Genomic DNA, 17,682 nt, shown 5'->3' with positions numbered 1-17,682 from the left:
GTGCTTTGTGACCACCTAGAGGGGTGGGATAGGGAGGGTGGGAGGGAGGGACACGCAAGAGGGAAGAGATATGGGAACATATGTATATGTATAACTGATTCACTTTGTTATAAAGCAGAAACTAACACACCATTGTAAAGCAATTATACTCCAATAAAGATGTAAAAAAAAGTCTAAAAAATAATATATATTTGTATGTATATATGTATAACTGAATCACTTTTCTGTATACTTGAAACTAACAGCATTGTAAATTAACTATACTTCAATTAAAAAAAACAGAGCAGATTCTAGAGGCAGACTGCCTAGAATCAAATCTCAGCTCCTCCTTTATTATGTGAGAGACCCTGGGCAAGTTACTTCACTTCTTTGTGCCTTAGTTTTCTCGTTTGTTAAATGTGGATAATAATAATACCAACCTCATAGTGTTGTGAAGATTACAGGAAATAATGTACATAAAGCACTTAGAATAGTGCTTGGCTTATGGTGAACTCTCAAGACATGTTGGCTAGTATTTTTATTAGGTAATATGTTCTCAAATTATTGTTAAAATGCTTGGTACTGCTAGAGGTCTACACCCACAGACTGTTGTGTCTAGAAGAGTAGGCACAGATTAAACACAGATTATACATGCAGGATCATCTTCTTTCATACTACTTTTCATTTTAGTGTATCGCATTCAACTATATTGTAAATTAAATATTCTGCTGTAAGACTAAAAAAATTATCACTGTATTCTGAATTCCAAAGAGTTGACCTATGAACTTTTGATATGCTGGTACACAGCTCATTCATAAATTGAGAAGCATTTGTGTTCTACTAAAAAATGGTTGATAAGACTATTTGAATGATAGACTGAGGAAAAATTTCCCTCAGAGAAAGATCCGATTTTCATGATTTATTTATGAGCCCTTTTTTTCTTGTAGCCAGTTTAAAATTAACTTAGAATGTAAATTAGAGATATTTGACAACAGGAAAATCCTGGTGATTGCCAAGTATGATAAAAGGTATGACTAACATATTGACTTTGGAATTGCAACACTATCTGCAAATCAAAAAAAAAAGTATCAATCTCTAACAGTTTTCTGCACTTTAATGACCAATCTGAAAGGTCAGATTCAGAAGTACTAATTAATGCCTTTTAAAAATCACGCCTAGATTATGTATTTTAAGCAACAAAGTATCACTCAACTTTTCCCTTCATTCTCCAAAAAATATGAAACAAAAAAGCACTGTTTTGTATAGTTTTTACAGAATAATTGTCAAGGTTACATTTACAACATCAAAGGAGCTTTATATCACCATGGACATTCTACCATGTATAGTATTTCCAGTCTGATTCTACCTATAAGCCACAAATGATAGCAAACTTGAGCTACAGGGTGTAAAGGGAATTGCAAGTTAAATGAGTTTGGTTTTGGGTGTTACATATCTTCTTTTAATGAGAAGATATATGTAACTCACCCTGAGAGCTAACTTGGTTTCATCAGGGCAAGACTTTGAACCTACCTGACAATGTGGTACAGAGAGAAGCAGAATTAGCTTTAAAAAGTGTTGACATCAAGTCATGGGTGAATGATTTATAAGGAATTATTGAGGGCAATTAAATTTTTATTCTATTATTTTTATATATTTCTATTTTAAAAAAATATTTAATTAATTTATTTATTTAAGCTGTGCCGGGTCTTAGTTGAGGCATGTGGGATCTTCATTGCGGCATGCGGGAGCTTTAGTTGTGGCATGTGGAATTCTTAGTTGTGGCAATGCAGATTCCTTAGTTGTGGCATGCAAACTCTTAGTTGTGGCATGCATGCGGGATCTAGTTCCCCGACCAGGGATTGAACCTGGGCCCCCTGCATTTGGAGCACGGAGTCTTACCCACTGGACCACCAGGGAAGTCCCTATATTTCTATTTTTTAAAGTGATGATTATCTCCTAAAAAGTCCCTTGGTGTCCCAGGCAAAGAAAGACTAGGTTTAAAACAAGGTTATTAAGATAATAATAAAGGTTTTTTTTTTAAACCTTTAAACATGTACTTGGCTCCTTAAAATTATAAATCCCTAAAAGAGACAAGTACTCTTTAATAACCCTTTTAATGACTTTTGGAAAATTCAAGCTGAAAACATCTAAGGATGGAATAAGAAACTATAGATTTATTACTATCCACATTCTGCTTTGTAGAGGCAAAAGTGGAAGAATAAAACTAATAGAAACCCAATGAACATATCACATTTTGTTTCTTAGATTTAATTAAATCAAAGTCAACTCTCATCTTTAAGTTTACATAATAAGAGTCAGTTTCCCAGGGGAAAAAAAACCCAAAACAGGATATTAAGATAAAAAGAAATCTGCTCTGCCAAGAGTGTTCTAGTTCCAGAAAGTGTTTGGTTGAGTGTTTGGTTGAAAGCATTCTGGTCTCCTTTCCCACAATCTTTCAGCCAAGAAAAGAGCTGAAGTTTGTCTTTCAATATGGCCCTCTGTATCGGAACAAGAAAGATTTAATTCAACTTTAGTACTTTATAAAGAGATGAGTACAAAGATGTCAGCCTAATGATCTAAAGGGTAGGTGATTCTGGAATTCCTTAATATTGAGTTCCTTAATATTTAAATTAAATTAACCCTCAATTTTTTGCTCTACTCTTATTGGCAGATGGGAATAATTACCATAGTTCTTTATGTTTCCCTGTTATCTTTCTTTCTGACTGAACAAATCTAGTTAACTTCAATATTTTTTTTCTTTAAGACTGGGAATGTAAGACAGTTACTGTTACCCTTTGAACTACATCTAATTTACTTTCAGATTATTGATACTCATTCCATCTTAAAATGTGATAATTGTTGGTTATGCAATAAGCATGCAAACCCCCAAAACTAATAAAAAAGATCATGCTACAGATTGGAATTCCATTAGATGATACTCTTTCAGTTTCCTTGTTGCGTATTCTGGAGTTGGTTTCTTCCTTCTTGTATAAATTAGTTTTTGCTTTTCTTTGATATAATGACAGCTCCTTTTTCTCCTCCCCCCAAATTAAAATTAATCATAATCTTTCAAAGAGTTCTGTATTACCTTTCATTTTTGACTGACATCCTACTTGCTGTAGTCCTCAAGAAATCAATGAATATATTAACTGAAATTAGACTTGGCACCTGTCTCCAAGGAACTCAGCTAAATAGTTCTTGGGAGACTTAGATGGAATTTTTAATAACTTCAAAAGGGATTTTTTTAAAAACTGTGCATTCTTTTTTTGACATTAAGCCATTATGATTTATTAAAATGCATGTATATGTGGCTCTTATATGCATATGAAAATTTAAGTATTTAATTAAATAGTTCATAATTTTATTCCAAGTCATTATAACTCCTTTTCCCAACAGTCTTAAACACAAAGGTATTTCACCATTATTGACTTATCTTTTCTTATAAAACTGTGCATTCTTAAGTCATTCTTTCAAACCCATGCTTTTTGAGTTCCCAAATAAAGACATAAGGGTAGAATAAAACAAATATGACCAGAGATAAGAGCATTAGAACACTCTAAAAAAATCTAACAAGTTAATGATTGTTATGAAAAGAAACTAAACGGCTAGTTTAGGTAGTATCTTATCAACACAGAAGAACACTGTATTTCTTCTCAGTCATAACATTCAACTTGAAGGGCAAAGGAACTGGAAAAACATGGTGCTGAAGAAGGGAGACTATAAATATTCAAGACTTTTGTTTGTTTCTAAATTTCAGAACGTTTTGTTTTTCTTTAGAGCTCTAAATAAGTCAGGTACAGAAACCTCATCTCAGACTAAAAGTAATAATAATTAGATGATGAATAGAAAAGAGTTTAGTCTGCAAGAGTGAGTTGGAATCCTGGTTGTACCATTTAATAGCTTTGCAACTTTTATCTTGTTGAATTTCAGTTTCTTCCTCTGTAACACCAGTATAATACCGCCAAACCCAATAGGGTTGGCGAGAACTAAAATAAAGAAGGCATGTAATATCTGTACAATGCCTGGCTCATAGTAGGCATTTGATAAATGTTCATGGACTTTTTCCCCTTCCCTAACCACTGTGGAAATTAAAATTGACAGATAAATAGTGTTCTCTTCAGTCTCAAAGCTATTGTGGTGAGAAAGATAGAAATAACCAAATGGAGCTATAAGTCTCCTCGATCCAAAATTTTAAAGTAGATAAGTAAGCAGTGAAATAAAACTGGTAAGAGATAAACAGAAAGAATGATGGAACTATAAAACCCATACGAAAGCTAAGATACTGTTAATCATTCCTATTTTCCTCTTGGCTGTGATGATATTATATTTCATATTCAGTGAGGGGATAAATTACCGAAACTTTGAAAAGTAAAATTAAAAGTGTTTCACAAAAACAAAAACTGCTTCCATTTTCTAGATGTTTTATCAGAAAAATATTTCAAAATGAAAGTAAGGCCTTTCAGTCATTCATCTGAGATGACCTGTTTACGTGTCTACTACATGCCAACTGTCATACTAAAGGGCAGAGGGTATACAAAAGAAGGTGAAAGTATCTGTTAAAGGCATAGTACATGCCAAGTGTTTTAGGCATGCACCACTGTGTTAGTTCACTAGGGCTGCCATAATAAAACACTACCAACTGGGTGACAAATAGCAGAAATTTATTTTTTCACAGTCCTGGAGGCTGGAAGCCCAAGAACAAGGTGTAGGCAGTGTCGGTTTCCTCTGAGACCTCTCTCCTTGGCTTGCAGTTGGCTGTCCTCCTGCTGTCTCTTCACATGGTTGTCCCTCTGTGTACGTACACCCCTGGTGCCTGTGTCTCTTTGTGTGTCCAAATTTCCTCTCCTTATAAGGCTACCAGTAAGACTGGATTAGGGCTCACCCTAATAGCCTCATTTTAACGTAATCACATCTTTAAAGGCCCTATCTCCAGACTGGGGGTTGAGATTCAACATAGCAATTCTGGGGGAAGACACAATTCAGCCTATAAGAAACATCATCTCACTTAATCATCACCGTGTTGTATAAATGAGGATATAGGCTTTGAGAGAATAAATACCTCATCGAATGTCAGATAGCCAGTAAGTGGCAGAAAGAAAATTTTAACCAAGGTCTCATTATGAGTACACCAAAGCCTTTGCTCCTTCTGCTATTCACACCTCCTCAAAGAATTACACATCTAGTTGGGAAGACATAGTACTGATTGATGAAACTTTAAATATGGGGCTTCCTGATAAGAAGGCACTTATTCACTGAACTTGTGTATTATATAGAAAGGACTCAGGATTAATAAAAATTTATGTAATAAATAGAATATTTATTACATTTTAGGCTGGGTTCTTTCACAAAAGAGTCTATTGGTTCCCTTACAGGAGGAATTGCTGATTGTCAAACAGAACAGTCTTGGTATGTCTTGGCCCAAAGCCTACAGATGATCCAAGTCAATGTCAAATACAAGAGGGCTTTCTAGAATAAATATCTTAGATATACTCTTTTAGATCTCTTTTCTTCTGCATTTGGGTGTAGGTTATGTGCAGGTATACATGTATGAAATCCCTAATCTGCTTTATAACATTCTACATTTATCTGCTTTACAACATTCATTGGCAATCTACACAATATGTTAGTGGGCTTTAAGCTCTATAACATCTCAGGATAAAAGATAAAAGTCCCATGCTCTATCTCTGGAGACTCCATCCAGGAATGAGTGTCAGGCTAGATTGTGGTGAAGCAGGCATCTGCTCCATGCTCTGATGACCCTGTATTGTTGTTTAAAGTTTGTTAAAAGTACCATTCTAGCTTGTGCTTTATTCTCTAACTACATTTGATGGATGTATACTATATGTTAAATTGTAATTCATAATTAATGTTAAATAATTTACACTCCTAGATTATGTTATAACGCTTCCAAAGAAGACCATTACAGGTATGCATATTAAGACATATGTCTAGAATCCTGGTACATACCAACTCTAACACAAAAACTGTTGGACTCCTCAAAGCCAGAAGTGAAACTCCCATGTGAAAGATGTCCTCCTTATACTACCAGGAAAGAAACAAAGACAGGCAACTGTGGACAAGTAACTAAAATATATGGGGGACTAAAGGAAGATAAGAATTATTTTAACAAGATCTGTTTGTACAAATTACTCTCGACTTTGACTCCCCTTTTCTGGTGATAAGAATGCAAACTTCACAAAGCTAAGTTGCCTCTCTTTGCTCAACTTAGTATATAAACAATTAGGCCCAGCCACTCTTTTGGGTCTTCATTTTCCTATGGGGATTCTCATGTATGTGTAAAAATCTGTATACTTTTCTCCTGTTAATCTGTCTTATGTCAATTTAAGACTCAGGCCCGGGTGGAGACCCTAGGAGGGTAGAGGTAAAGTTTTGTGCCCCCTGCACTATATATATAATAAATATATAGTACTTACCATGTATTATAAGGTCTACAAGAGCCTCCTGAAGGAGGCTGAATTGTGGAAAACCATTATTTTGAGGTAAGTTCCTTGAATATTAATTATACCATTTCCCAAAAAAACAGTACAAAAGCACATTCCAAAGTTAGATCTGATTTTTAGTATGATTTATTCTTCTGTTTCTCTCCTAGAGAATGAATATTAAAGTGTTCTTATCAGTAATGGGAATTCAGTTGTGATTTTTCAAACTGTCTCAACTGAGGGAAGTGGGTGGAAGAGGTGGGAGTAGTATATTAGAATCTCCAGGGAAAAATGGGAGAGCAGATAGAGAAGTAATATTCAGAGTTTAAAAACAAAGCAGTGCTTTTCTCCAATACTTTTATGTGTTTTTAGTCATAGTATTTAATGTTTTGAAATTTCAAGTAACATTAAGGCAGGGCATATGTTAACCAAAAACAGAGGTTGAGGAACACCAGCATAAGGGAATTTTTAATAATCAGAAGAAATCAGACTTCATTTTTTTGTCTCCAGACTAAAGTGCATATAGAAGGCATTTAATGAACGTTTTGAACTGAACAGATTCAGCAGCCAATTAACCCCAAACATACTTAATTCAACAAGCACACACACAGAAAAAGGTAATGCTCTTACAGAGTTGTGTCCAGGAACTGAACACCACGATGGTCTAAACTTTAAGTGGAAAAGTACATCCCCAAACCCAGTATGACACCTTTGTAACTCTGAGCACATATATTTTTATTTCTGACATTTTGTGTTTCCAGCTGTTACTACCTTTGTAAACTTTCATAGAAAGAGCTCCTTATTATCCCCCTCTCCTTACCCCTTTGGTGCCTTCTACACAATAAACATACATGCTCAGGCTGAGAACTGCTCTGACCCCTGAACTTCTTTTTCCTCAAGCTGAGTATTCAAAGACAACTAAGATTTTCAATTTAGACTTTTTTGGCTTTTAGTCCCAGAACCAACATATTGTAAGACATATTATTTCCTACCTGCTGTCAGGCTTATCAGTAGATCACTGATAAGGCTCAAACCAATCAGTTCTCATGGTTGGAGGTAGATTGAAAGAATACTTATAGTGCAGGCCCCTTCCAACCCAGCAGCTCTACGTCCATACATGATGGACAGTGCCCTGAAGTCCAAGGAATACCTACTTCCAGCTTCAGAACATCGTGCTGAAGTTTACGCTGAAATTCAAGGAAGTTTTTGATTGTCAGCTTCCCCTTGAGATCAGCTCCAAAAAAGTAGGTTGTGAGGGCTGAACACAAGCCAGACTTGAGGGTGTTACCAGTTGTAGAACGATCTCTGTGACGCATTCCCATGCTGGTTTGGGAGCGAATGATGCTCTGAACCTAATGGAGAAGCAAACCCCCATCCAGAAAAACATTACAAGGTGGAAAATATGGAAAAGTAAGACTAGTAACTGACTATCGACTGCTTACTGTTTGCCTACACTGAGCTACAATGCTCTCTTTTAATGCTCACAACAGTCCTATGAGATAAGCCCCATGATTATTCTCATTTTACAGATGAGGAATTTGAGGTACACTGCTAAATAACTTGCTTGAGGTCAAGTAGCTAGCAAATAATTGAACTGGTATTCTAACACACATGCTTGACACCTTTATAATTGGGATGCCTTTTAAAATCTCTCTTTAGAAAAAAGTATGCATTTGTTTTAGGCTCAAAACCTCACACACAACATTAGAATAACCATCAACCTCACAGTAATACCTTCCATATCTCAGGAGACTTTAAAAAATTTCACACTTCTCACTACTGACTCTCCAGTTGTGATGAGAGGCGGTATAGCTATAGGAAAATACTTGATATCACACAGATATTGAGATAACACATTTATTAGAATGATAATGTGAAACATAAAGTTGGTATGAAGTAATTCTCCAAGAGAAGATGGGGAATTAGCTTAATCTTTGAGAAGTTTTAAATGAGCTTTTGAAAACAAACAACCCAATCCAAAAATGGGCAGAAGACCTAAATAGACATTTTTCCAAAGAAGATATGCAGATTGCCAACAAACACATGAAAGGATGCTCAACATCACTAATCATCAGAGAAATGCAAATCAAAACTACAATGAGGTATCACCTCACACCAGTCAGAATGGCCATCATCAAAAGATCTATAAACAATAAATGCTGGAAAGGGTGTGGAGAAAAGGGAACACTCTTGCACTGTTGGTGGGAATGTAAATTGATATAGTCACTATGGAGAACAGTATGGAGGTTCTTTAAAACACTAAAAATAGAACTACCATATGACCCAGCAATCCCACTACTGGGCATATACCCTGAGAAACCATAATTCAAAAAGAGTCATGTACCACAATGTTCATTGCAGCTCTATTTACAATAGCCAGGACATAGAAGCAACCTAAGTGTCCATCGACAGATGAATGGATAAAGAAGATGTGGCACATATATACAATGGAATATTACTCAGCCATAAAACGAAACAAAACTGAGTTATTTGTAGTGAGGTGGATGGACCCAGAGACTGTCATACAGAGTGAAGTGTAAGTCAGAAAGAGAAAAACAAATACTGTATGCTAACACATATATATGGAATCTAAAAAAAAAAAAATGGTTCTGAAGAACCTAGGGGCGGGACAGGAATAAAGACGCAGACATAGACAGTGGAATTGAGGACACGGGGAGGGGGAAGGGTAAGCTGGGACGAAGTGAGAGAGTGGCATGGACATATATACACTACCAAATGTAAAATAGATAGCTAGTGGGAAGCAGCTGCATAGCACAGGGAGATCAGCTCAGTGCTTTGTGACCACCTAGAGGGGTGGGATAGGGAGGATGGGAGGGAGACTCAAGAGGGAGGAGATATGGTGATATATGTATATGTATAGCTGATTCACTTTGTTATAAAGCAGAAACTAACACAACATTGTAAAGCAATTATACTCCAATAAAGATGTTTAAAAAAATAAAAAATAAATAAAAAAAATAAATGAGCTTTTGAGAAAGAATAATTTGAGGGATTAGCAACCATGGCCTAACTATATAAAATGAGCTTTTTGTGGCAAGTCTATGATTGATATAGCATTTTTTTCACAAGTTCCTGCAATCTTTTCTACCTCTTCACAAGCTAAAATAACTATTCAGAATAATTAAAATTGTGATATATAAGGATAGATAATAAAGGTATATTATATAAATAAATAATATATATAGCCTTGTGGATAATGATTTTTAAATTGCCAAATTAGAAAATCATAATACTTAAAAACCTAAGATTTGTAACAATGGATTTCCCTGGTTAAATGTCTTTTATTTGTTTTATTTATTAGCTATGACCATAAAAAGACTTATTTAACACAATTTAAAAGTCTCTGGCTCTAAAAGGTAAAAGCAGTATAATGGAAAGACACAAGATGGGGAATCAGGACACACAGGGTCTAATTCTGTTGCTCTGCAGTGAAAGCACAATTTATGCAGTTCATTTAACTTCTTTGGGCCTTAGTTTTCTCATTGGAAAAGTTCACCGTTAGAGATCACTGTCTCTAAGTCTCCTTATAACTCTAGGTTAATATCATAAATGCTTCTGATTATGATTTTTTTCTGGGTTCATGTTTTATCATGTAAATAAGGTTTCTTGACATTTGTTTTTCATGCACACGGAGACTTGAAAGATAGGTATACAATGGATTTTAAAATTATTTCAGTTGAAGTTTTTTAGACATTAAATTGAAATACAGGATAATCAGTACAGTGCTGCTTCTATCTGAAGGCAATACACAATTCATTTTCTCTGCCTGGGTGTGAGAACTGAAGAATTTTCCAATAGCAGTGAACCAGTATTGAGCATCAACGTCAAGACCTGTCATGATTTAAATTTTGTCTGTGCTATAATACTGCAGCTTATACCTTTCCTATGGTGGAAATGTGTATGTTAGCTTCAAAAGTGTGGTGCTGAAGAGTGTATGTGGAAATTTCATTCCCTTTCTTCTGTCTCACAACTCATACTTTCATACTAAAAAAACATTTCTGTCACAGCCTCGGGTGAATGTAGCCCAAACAGTTATGAGATTTCTTAAAAAATATCTTTTGCTAGGTTAGTTCTGTTTTATGATCTGCTATGAAATGGGTTAAAGAAAAGGATGTGGGGGCTTCCCTGGTGGCACAGTGGTTAAGAATCTGTCTGCCAATGCTGGGGACATGGGTTCAAGCCCTGGTCCGGGAAGATCCCACCCTCCGTGGAGCAACTAAGCCCGTGAGCCACAACTACTGAGCCTGAGCTCTAGAGCCCGTGAGCCACAACTACTGAGCCCACATGCCACAACTACTGAAGCCCGTGCGCCTAGAGCCTGTGCTCTGCAACAAGAGAAGCCACCGCAATGAGAAGCCCGCGCACCGCAAAGGAAGTGTAGCCTCCGTTCACCGCAACTACAGAAAGCCCACGTGCAGCAATGAAGACCCAGTGCAGCCAAAAATAAATAAATAAAATAAATAAATTTATAAAAAAAAGAAAAGAAAGGTCAGAGAAAACTTACACTATTTACAGTCAAGTAATGTTTTTAGTAATTTATGTTTATGCATGATCAAAGTGATTTTTGAAAAAGATGAATAAAAGAGTAATATTAGGTACTAGTTTGCTTCACACCACATTGACTTTGAAGATACACAATGATGAAATGTGTGTGTCCTCATACTGGTTCTGTTTAACTTTTTTTGTATGCTTGACAAATTTACCGTCAAGAAAATACCTATTTAGCTGGAAATCAAAGTTTGAATGTTTTAAAGCTTAGTGCACTTTCAACTTAAAGAATTATTATATTGCCCAAAAATGTAGAACGTAGAATGATGAAGCAGAGAAACTTCTAATGAGAGCTATTCACTCCTGAACCACCTTATAATTATTTTTGTTTCTCTAAAGAGTTTTTACATCAAAATTCCTTGTGATCAATATTACAAGTTCCATCAGTTTAACAAGGCCAGTTATCAAGGGATCATATTAGATGAAATTAATACTCCCTTCTCCGTCAAGTGAGCAGAATGGTGGAGTGACTGCTCCAAGTCATTTAGCATTTCAAAAGCAATGCCAAAAATGTTGGTGAGGATGTGGAGAAAAGGGAATCCTGAAGCACTAGTGGGAATATAAGTTGGCGTAGCCAGTATGGAAAACAGTATGAAGATTCCTCAAAACATTAAGACTAGAACTACCATATGATCCAGCAATTCCACTTCTGAGTATTTATCCAAAGGAAACCAATCACTATGTTGAAGAGATATCTTCAGCCCCCCCACCATATTCATTGCAGCATTATTTACAATAGCCAGGACATGGAAACAACCTAAGTGTCCACTGGCAGATGAATGGATAAAGAAAATATGATACATACACACACACACACACACACACACACACACACACACAACTGGTATGTTATTCAGACATAAAAAAAGAAGTAAATCCTGCCATTTGTGATAACATGGATGAACGTTGAGGGCATTATGCTAGATGAAATAAGTCAGAGAGAGAAAGGCAAATACTATATGATCTCACTTATAAGTGGAATCCAAAAAAAAGCTGAACTCACAGACACAGAGAACAGATTGTTGGTTGCCAGAAGCAGGGGATGGAGGGTGGGTAAAATGAGTGAAGGTGGTCTAAACTTCCACTTATAAGATAAATAAGCCTTGGGGATACAAGCATGGAGACTATAGTTAACAAAACTAAATTGTATATTTGAAAGTTGCTAACAGAGGAGATCTTAAAAGTTCTCATCACAAGAAAAAAAACTATGTGTGGTGATGAATATTAACTATATTTATTGTGGTAATCATTTCAAAGTATATACATAGGTCAAATCATTATGTCATACACCTAAAACAATGTTATATGTTAACTATATCTCAATAAAAATAAAATAGTTCTGTGTAAAATAAAATTAAAAATACCAAAATAATTTCTATTTATAATCGTTTGAGGCCACCTGGTAACAACAGTGAAGTGCAGAATTATGAAAAGTGAAGGTATTAGATGGACATAACTTGCAAATTTGAATAAATATCTGTAGGTATTTTGAAATATTTGCCTCTATGCATTTCTTATTTAAGATACACTATTTCTGATACTTTCTCCCACTTCCTTTTTGCCTCTTTACTCATTGTGAATACAAAAATGTTATCTCCCACATATATATATTTTTCTGTTTTGAAACCACTTCTACCAATCATAATAATTATACCTGGAGAGATACCATGGCCTTCCAAGAACAGAAGTTTAATGGAAATGTAATCTCTTCCTAGGATTCAGAAGAAACTATATACTTTTATGGCTGGAACCTGCTACAGTAAAAGGCATCATACCATTTTTCCTTCTCTTACTGAAATCCTTTCAGAACATATGTCATTCATCCTTGTATTCTGGAACTGCCTGGCACAAAGGAGCTATTTAATAAATGTTGATTGAATATATGATTGAATAACCATAACTTAGCCTCTCAGCATTAGAGTCTAATTCATGTTGGGGAATCAGAGCAACGTGGACCTTAATAATATGCTCAAATAATTCCTTACATTTAGAGTAAAAACAAACAAAAAAACCTCACCTATTAAAAGTGGAGATAATTCTGAAAAATGATACATTTGGTACTTCAAAAATTGGATAGCATCAGAATATACTGACCAATGCCACAGTAATTCCAAGGCACATGAAAATGTGTTAAATATTAATGTATTCAAAGGAAATTTCCAGGAAAACTTGCCTGTTCAAACTCCTCCATGTCTACTTCTCCATCTCCATTCAAGTCAAACATCTTGAAGGCAATTTCAAAATTTCTCTGAGGAGCTGCAAGTTAGGAAGGAAGGAAGGACAGGAGGGAAGGAGGAAGAAAAAAGAAAAATATTTAGAAGGTATCGACCAAAAATAATCATCCTTTAAGAAAAAAAGATAGTTAAACATTAAAATGTAATATCAAGTCACAGAATGCCACCATATGTATCTTAATCAACCTTTTAGCAATAGTCCTTAAAACCAAAAGAGAATTTTACCATGGCCAGTAAAGATAGCACTTGTCTATCTTTGTGTTTCAACACTCTCTTAAATACTTCAGCTTTGCTTTCTTAGAAACCATCCTCTCTTAACTGAATAATATTAACGTTGTTCTGTTACTTAAATATAGTGTTATTTATCTGGGCATGAAAGTCTATTTGGGGTGAGATATACTGCTGCAAAGTAAGAAGCTGAAACTCTAAGTCTTTGTCTTGCCTTTTTAAAACAAGCTAGCTTTCTACTTTGTTTTTTCTAGTCTCTCCACTGTAAGTACAATCAGGAGTTCAGTGGATATCATTCTGCCAACAGGTTATTACCTACACCTCTCTACTCAATGTCACTATAGCTCTGTGGTAAGGCAGAAAAGCACACTGTCAGCTACCCAGCCCCCTATTTTAACCATGTCAGCTGGGTACACAAATTACTAAGCAAAGTACACTTAAATGTTTAAAAAACAAAATGAAAAGTGCAAAGCTTGAGAAGACAGTATATTTTTTTCCCTTAAGTGAATGATGAAAGTGTTTCAAGACTTCTTTAATGTTCCTAGGTTAATCAAAATAAAATTAATATATTTGTGCATTAGGATAAAATATACATAGAACAGCCCTCCTTCCTTACCAATGCTAAATGTTCTAGTAAAGAAAACTAGGCACTTCCCTGGCAGTCCAGTGGTTAGGACTCGGAACTGTCACTGGAGGGGCCTGGGTTCGATCCCTGGTCGGGGAACTAAGATGCCACAGGCCATGTCGCATGGCCAAAAAAAAAAAAAAAGAAAACTAAGTTGTTTACCTCCTTCCTTTGGTGCTTCAAATTTATATAGCTATAGAGAATAAATCAAAATAAAATTTCCTATATATCCTAATAGTACTGAATTAAATTTTCAGTTAATATCACTTTTAGTAAAAATAATAATTAAAGATTACATGTAGACAAAAGAGTAAAAAAGGGCTTAGTGTATTATGCATTGTTGTAGAGAGTCCATATTCCCATCATGCTCATGAATTTGTCAGTATCAACACTTTCTAGGCTTAAATTCCATTTTCAGCTAGCTAGCCAACTAGGTGGGTAAGTTCCTGGTTTTTAGTTGCCTGGGTGAATCATGTGCTTGTCAGTTTCCAATTGCCTGTTTCACTTGATAATGGCTTCCAACAGGTTTGCTCTTCTTAGGCCACCAGTATGATTGCTGAGAAGGATGCAGTGGGGGGGATTAGATTTTCGTATATTTATTGTCACTTCTTAAATTATTCCTACCTGTCTGGATGCTATCTTTTACTGAAGAGTTACTATGTACCAAGCATTGGGCTGGATAATTCTAAGCTGTTATCTGATTTTGTATTCTCAATCCTGAAAATTTTATTTCTTTCTTAATTTTTTCAACAGAGTAGGAAATTGGGGCTCAAAGTCACTAAATGACTAGCTCAAAATCACACAGCTACTAGGCAGCGGAACTGGTAAGTGAACCTAGGTCAACATTGACTCCAAAGCCCATAATTTTTTCATTATGTTCCACAGCCTCCAATATGAAGACAGTGGTACTTAAAATAATAAATCATACTCTTTATTCTGGTATGTTTTGACTTAGAAACAAAACAACCAAACATGACTCACTGGTTACGTCAGTCTCCGCAATAGCTCAGAGTTTCAAGTGGTCCATCTAAAGAATTTACCTGCTATCAAAGAAACATTGCATGTGCAGAGCTCAGTAGTTTAAGCTTGGTTGCACTCATAGGCATAGACAACATCAGATTCTCTGACAGACTTGTCACATATTTTTAAAAATTCTAAATATGAATTTCTTTAAACAGGAGTGCCTCCCTGTTCTCCCCTATTGTCTCAAACTTGGCCCACTGCACTCACATACATTATTTGCCTAATCCTTATAGATACTTGAAATTGTAACAACTGCAGACAATATGAGGTCACTGAAAGTTTTAAGTGGAGGAGTGCCACAATCACACAGGCATTCAGAAAGAACTTCTCTGGCTACAGTGTGAAGGATGAATTGGAAAACAAGAACCAGCCTCAGAGAAGATCATAAAAGCTCTTGTAAATGTTGCAAATGTGAACTGAGGTGATGGCAGCGGTCATGGAGAGAAGGAAACGTATCTGAAATAACTTGAGGCAGAAAGTATATAACTTAATGATTAATTAGCTGTGATGAGTTAAGAGTAAAAAAGGCAGATAGCATGACTGGCTTAGGCTACCAGGTAGCTGCATATCACTAATCAAGAGATAAAAAGAATGGAAAAGGTTTGAGAAAAAAAATGAATTCAGATAGGACCTGCTGAATTCAAGGAGTCCATAGCATATTCAGATGAAAATGTTCAGGAGATAGGTGGAAATATGGGTCTAAAGCTTAGAAGAGAGAGGTTAAAGCTGGGAATCATTAGCATAAATATGTTAGCCACAAAGACCTGAAATGAAGTTGTCCATGGAGAACTGAAGGTTGAGGAGAAGGGTAAAGAAAGGGTAGAATGAGTTGGAAACCAATATTTAAGGTGAAAGGAAAGAGAGAGGAAGCAGTGACAGAGGAGGCGGTATCACAACATCAAGAGAAATGTGGTCCAAATGAATAGAATAGGGAAAGATCTGGCCAGAAGCAAAGTGAATTAAAGCAGCATTCTCATTCCCTATCTCCACTGATTACAGAGGGGACACAGAGTTCTTAAAATTTTAGCTTTATCATGATCTGTTATTCCTACTGTCCTGTGAGTTCTGTGATGGCATATGCCCAGTCATTTAAATGACTGAATGAGTTATTATGGCAAATCATACTTATATGTTCTCCTACAACTAAGGTTAAATTCACTTAACCAAACAAAGCACATCCTGTACTGCTTGAGGTTTCTATATCTTTTTATCCTGGCTTACTCCCAAACAGAGTATCTGTTTTATGTGGAGCGACTCAGAGTGTTTATTAAAGAATATGTGCTGACACTCTCAGGCTGAGCTCCTGTGCCCTGGTCACTGATATGGCAAGTCAGGGCAGCAGCCATGCACACTCTCATTTAGGCCTTAGCAGTCTATCAGGCAAGGTCCTTCAAGGAGTAGTTCTCTCGGTCTATTCAGTCTTCATCTGCTGATCACGTCAAAGCACTTAAGTAAAAAAACAGTTTGCTTTAAGTGAAACATGCTACACAGGAATATGCCGCTAGGCAATTTTCTCATACTCTCCTGTCTCCCTTTAAATGTAGACTTTGGAGTAATTTTTAAATCTAGCTGCTCTGGAAAGCTAAAGGTGTCTTGAGTTTACATTAATTCACAACCTATTTCCATAGAAAGGTAGAGAGAGAGGAATTCTTTTGAATTCTTATAGAGTGCTTGTATGAGTGACAGTGAAGCTCTGCTCTGCCCGCTCCTTGTGTTAATGGCTTAATCTACTTTCTGCACATCAATTTCTAGAACAATTATACATTGGAACTGATCAAAACAATGGAATTCTATATAAAGTTCATCACTATACATCCTTTACTCATAATTCCATGATAGTCTTTGCTATAAGTAAATGGATATCCATTAGATCTGTTCTAGTTAAGAATAAAACATCTTTATATTATTCTATCATTGACAATAATGACAACAGCAATAACAACTCTAGACTTGTTCAAAGCACAGATTTTTCTACGTTGTTCTAGTAATAAGAAAAAAAACGTTTTTCTATGTGTGGTAAGTCAAATAATCAGATAGCAACAACACTACCTGTCTCAAGATTTTCATGACTTTCACTTATTTTTCTTTAATAGAAATGCAAATGACTTGGGCTCTAATTCTGGCTTTTCCACAACATAATGAGTCATTATGCCTTAAATTCTCTTTTGGTAGTACTGACAGAATGAACAACAACAACAAAATGGACAGGTTATAACATAAACAAGTTTCTTATTTTCTTTAAAAAAAATAATTAATTAATTAATTTAGTTTTGGCTGTGTTGGGTCTTCGTTTCTGTGCGAGGGCTTTCTCTAGCTGCGGCGAGCAGGGGCTACTCTTCATCGCGGTGCGCGGGCCTCTCACTATCGTGGCCTCTCTTGTTGTGGAGCACAGGCTCCAGACGCGCAGGCTCAGTAGTTGTGGCTCACGGGCCCCGTTGCTCCGCGGCATGTGGGATCTTCCCAGACCAGGGCTCGAACCCGTGTCCCCTGCATTGGCAGGCAGATTCTCAACCACTGCGCCACCAGGGAAGCCCAGTTTCTTATTTTCTGTTGGTTTGATTCTCCTACCACAAAATTCCCACCT

The 17,682-nt window shown here is 36.0% G+C and overlaps 1 protein-coding gene across 2 annotated transcripts in view; it reads right to left on the bottom strand.

Annotated features, from left to right (window-relative positions):
• MICU1 (mitochondrial calcium uptake 1) overlaps positions 1–17,682 on the bottom strand; it is a 207,493-nt gene that overhangs the window by 61,645 nt on the left and 128,166 nt on the right. Inside the window, exons 7-8 of one of the 2 annotated variants that reach the window (XM_081224206.1) lie at positions 13,162–13,244; positions 7,574–7,771 (exon numbers count right to left, since the gene is read on the bottom strand). In XM_081224206.1, the coding sequence (XP_081080332.1) occupies positions 7,574–7,771; positions 13,162–13,244 (281 nt within the window). The remainder of the gene's footprint in view (positions 1–7,573; positions 7,772–13,161; positions 13,245–17,682) is intronic. The other variant, XM_081224207.1, reaches the window with a different exon arrangement.

This window comes from Mesoplodon bidens (genome assembly GCF_964165515.1).
Source record: "Mesoplodon bidens genome assembly, chromosome: 1".
NCBI lineage: Eukaryota > Metazoa > Chordata > Mammalia > Artiodactyla > Ziphiidae > Mesoplodon > Mesoplodon bidens.
Note: the sequence above shows the minus strand (reverse complement) of the source record. Positions and strands in the feature narration are given on the sequence as shown.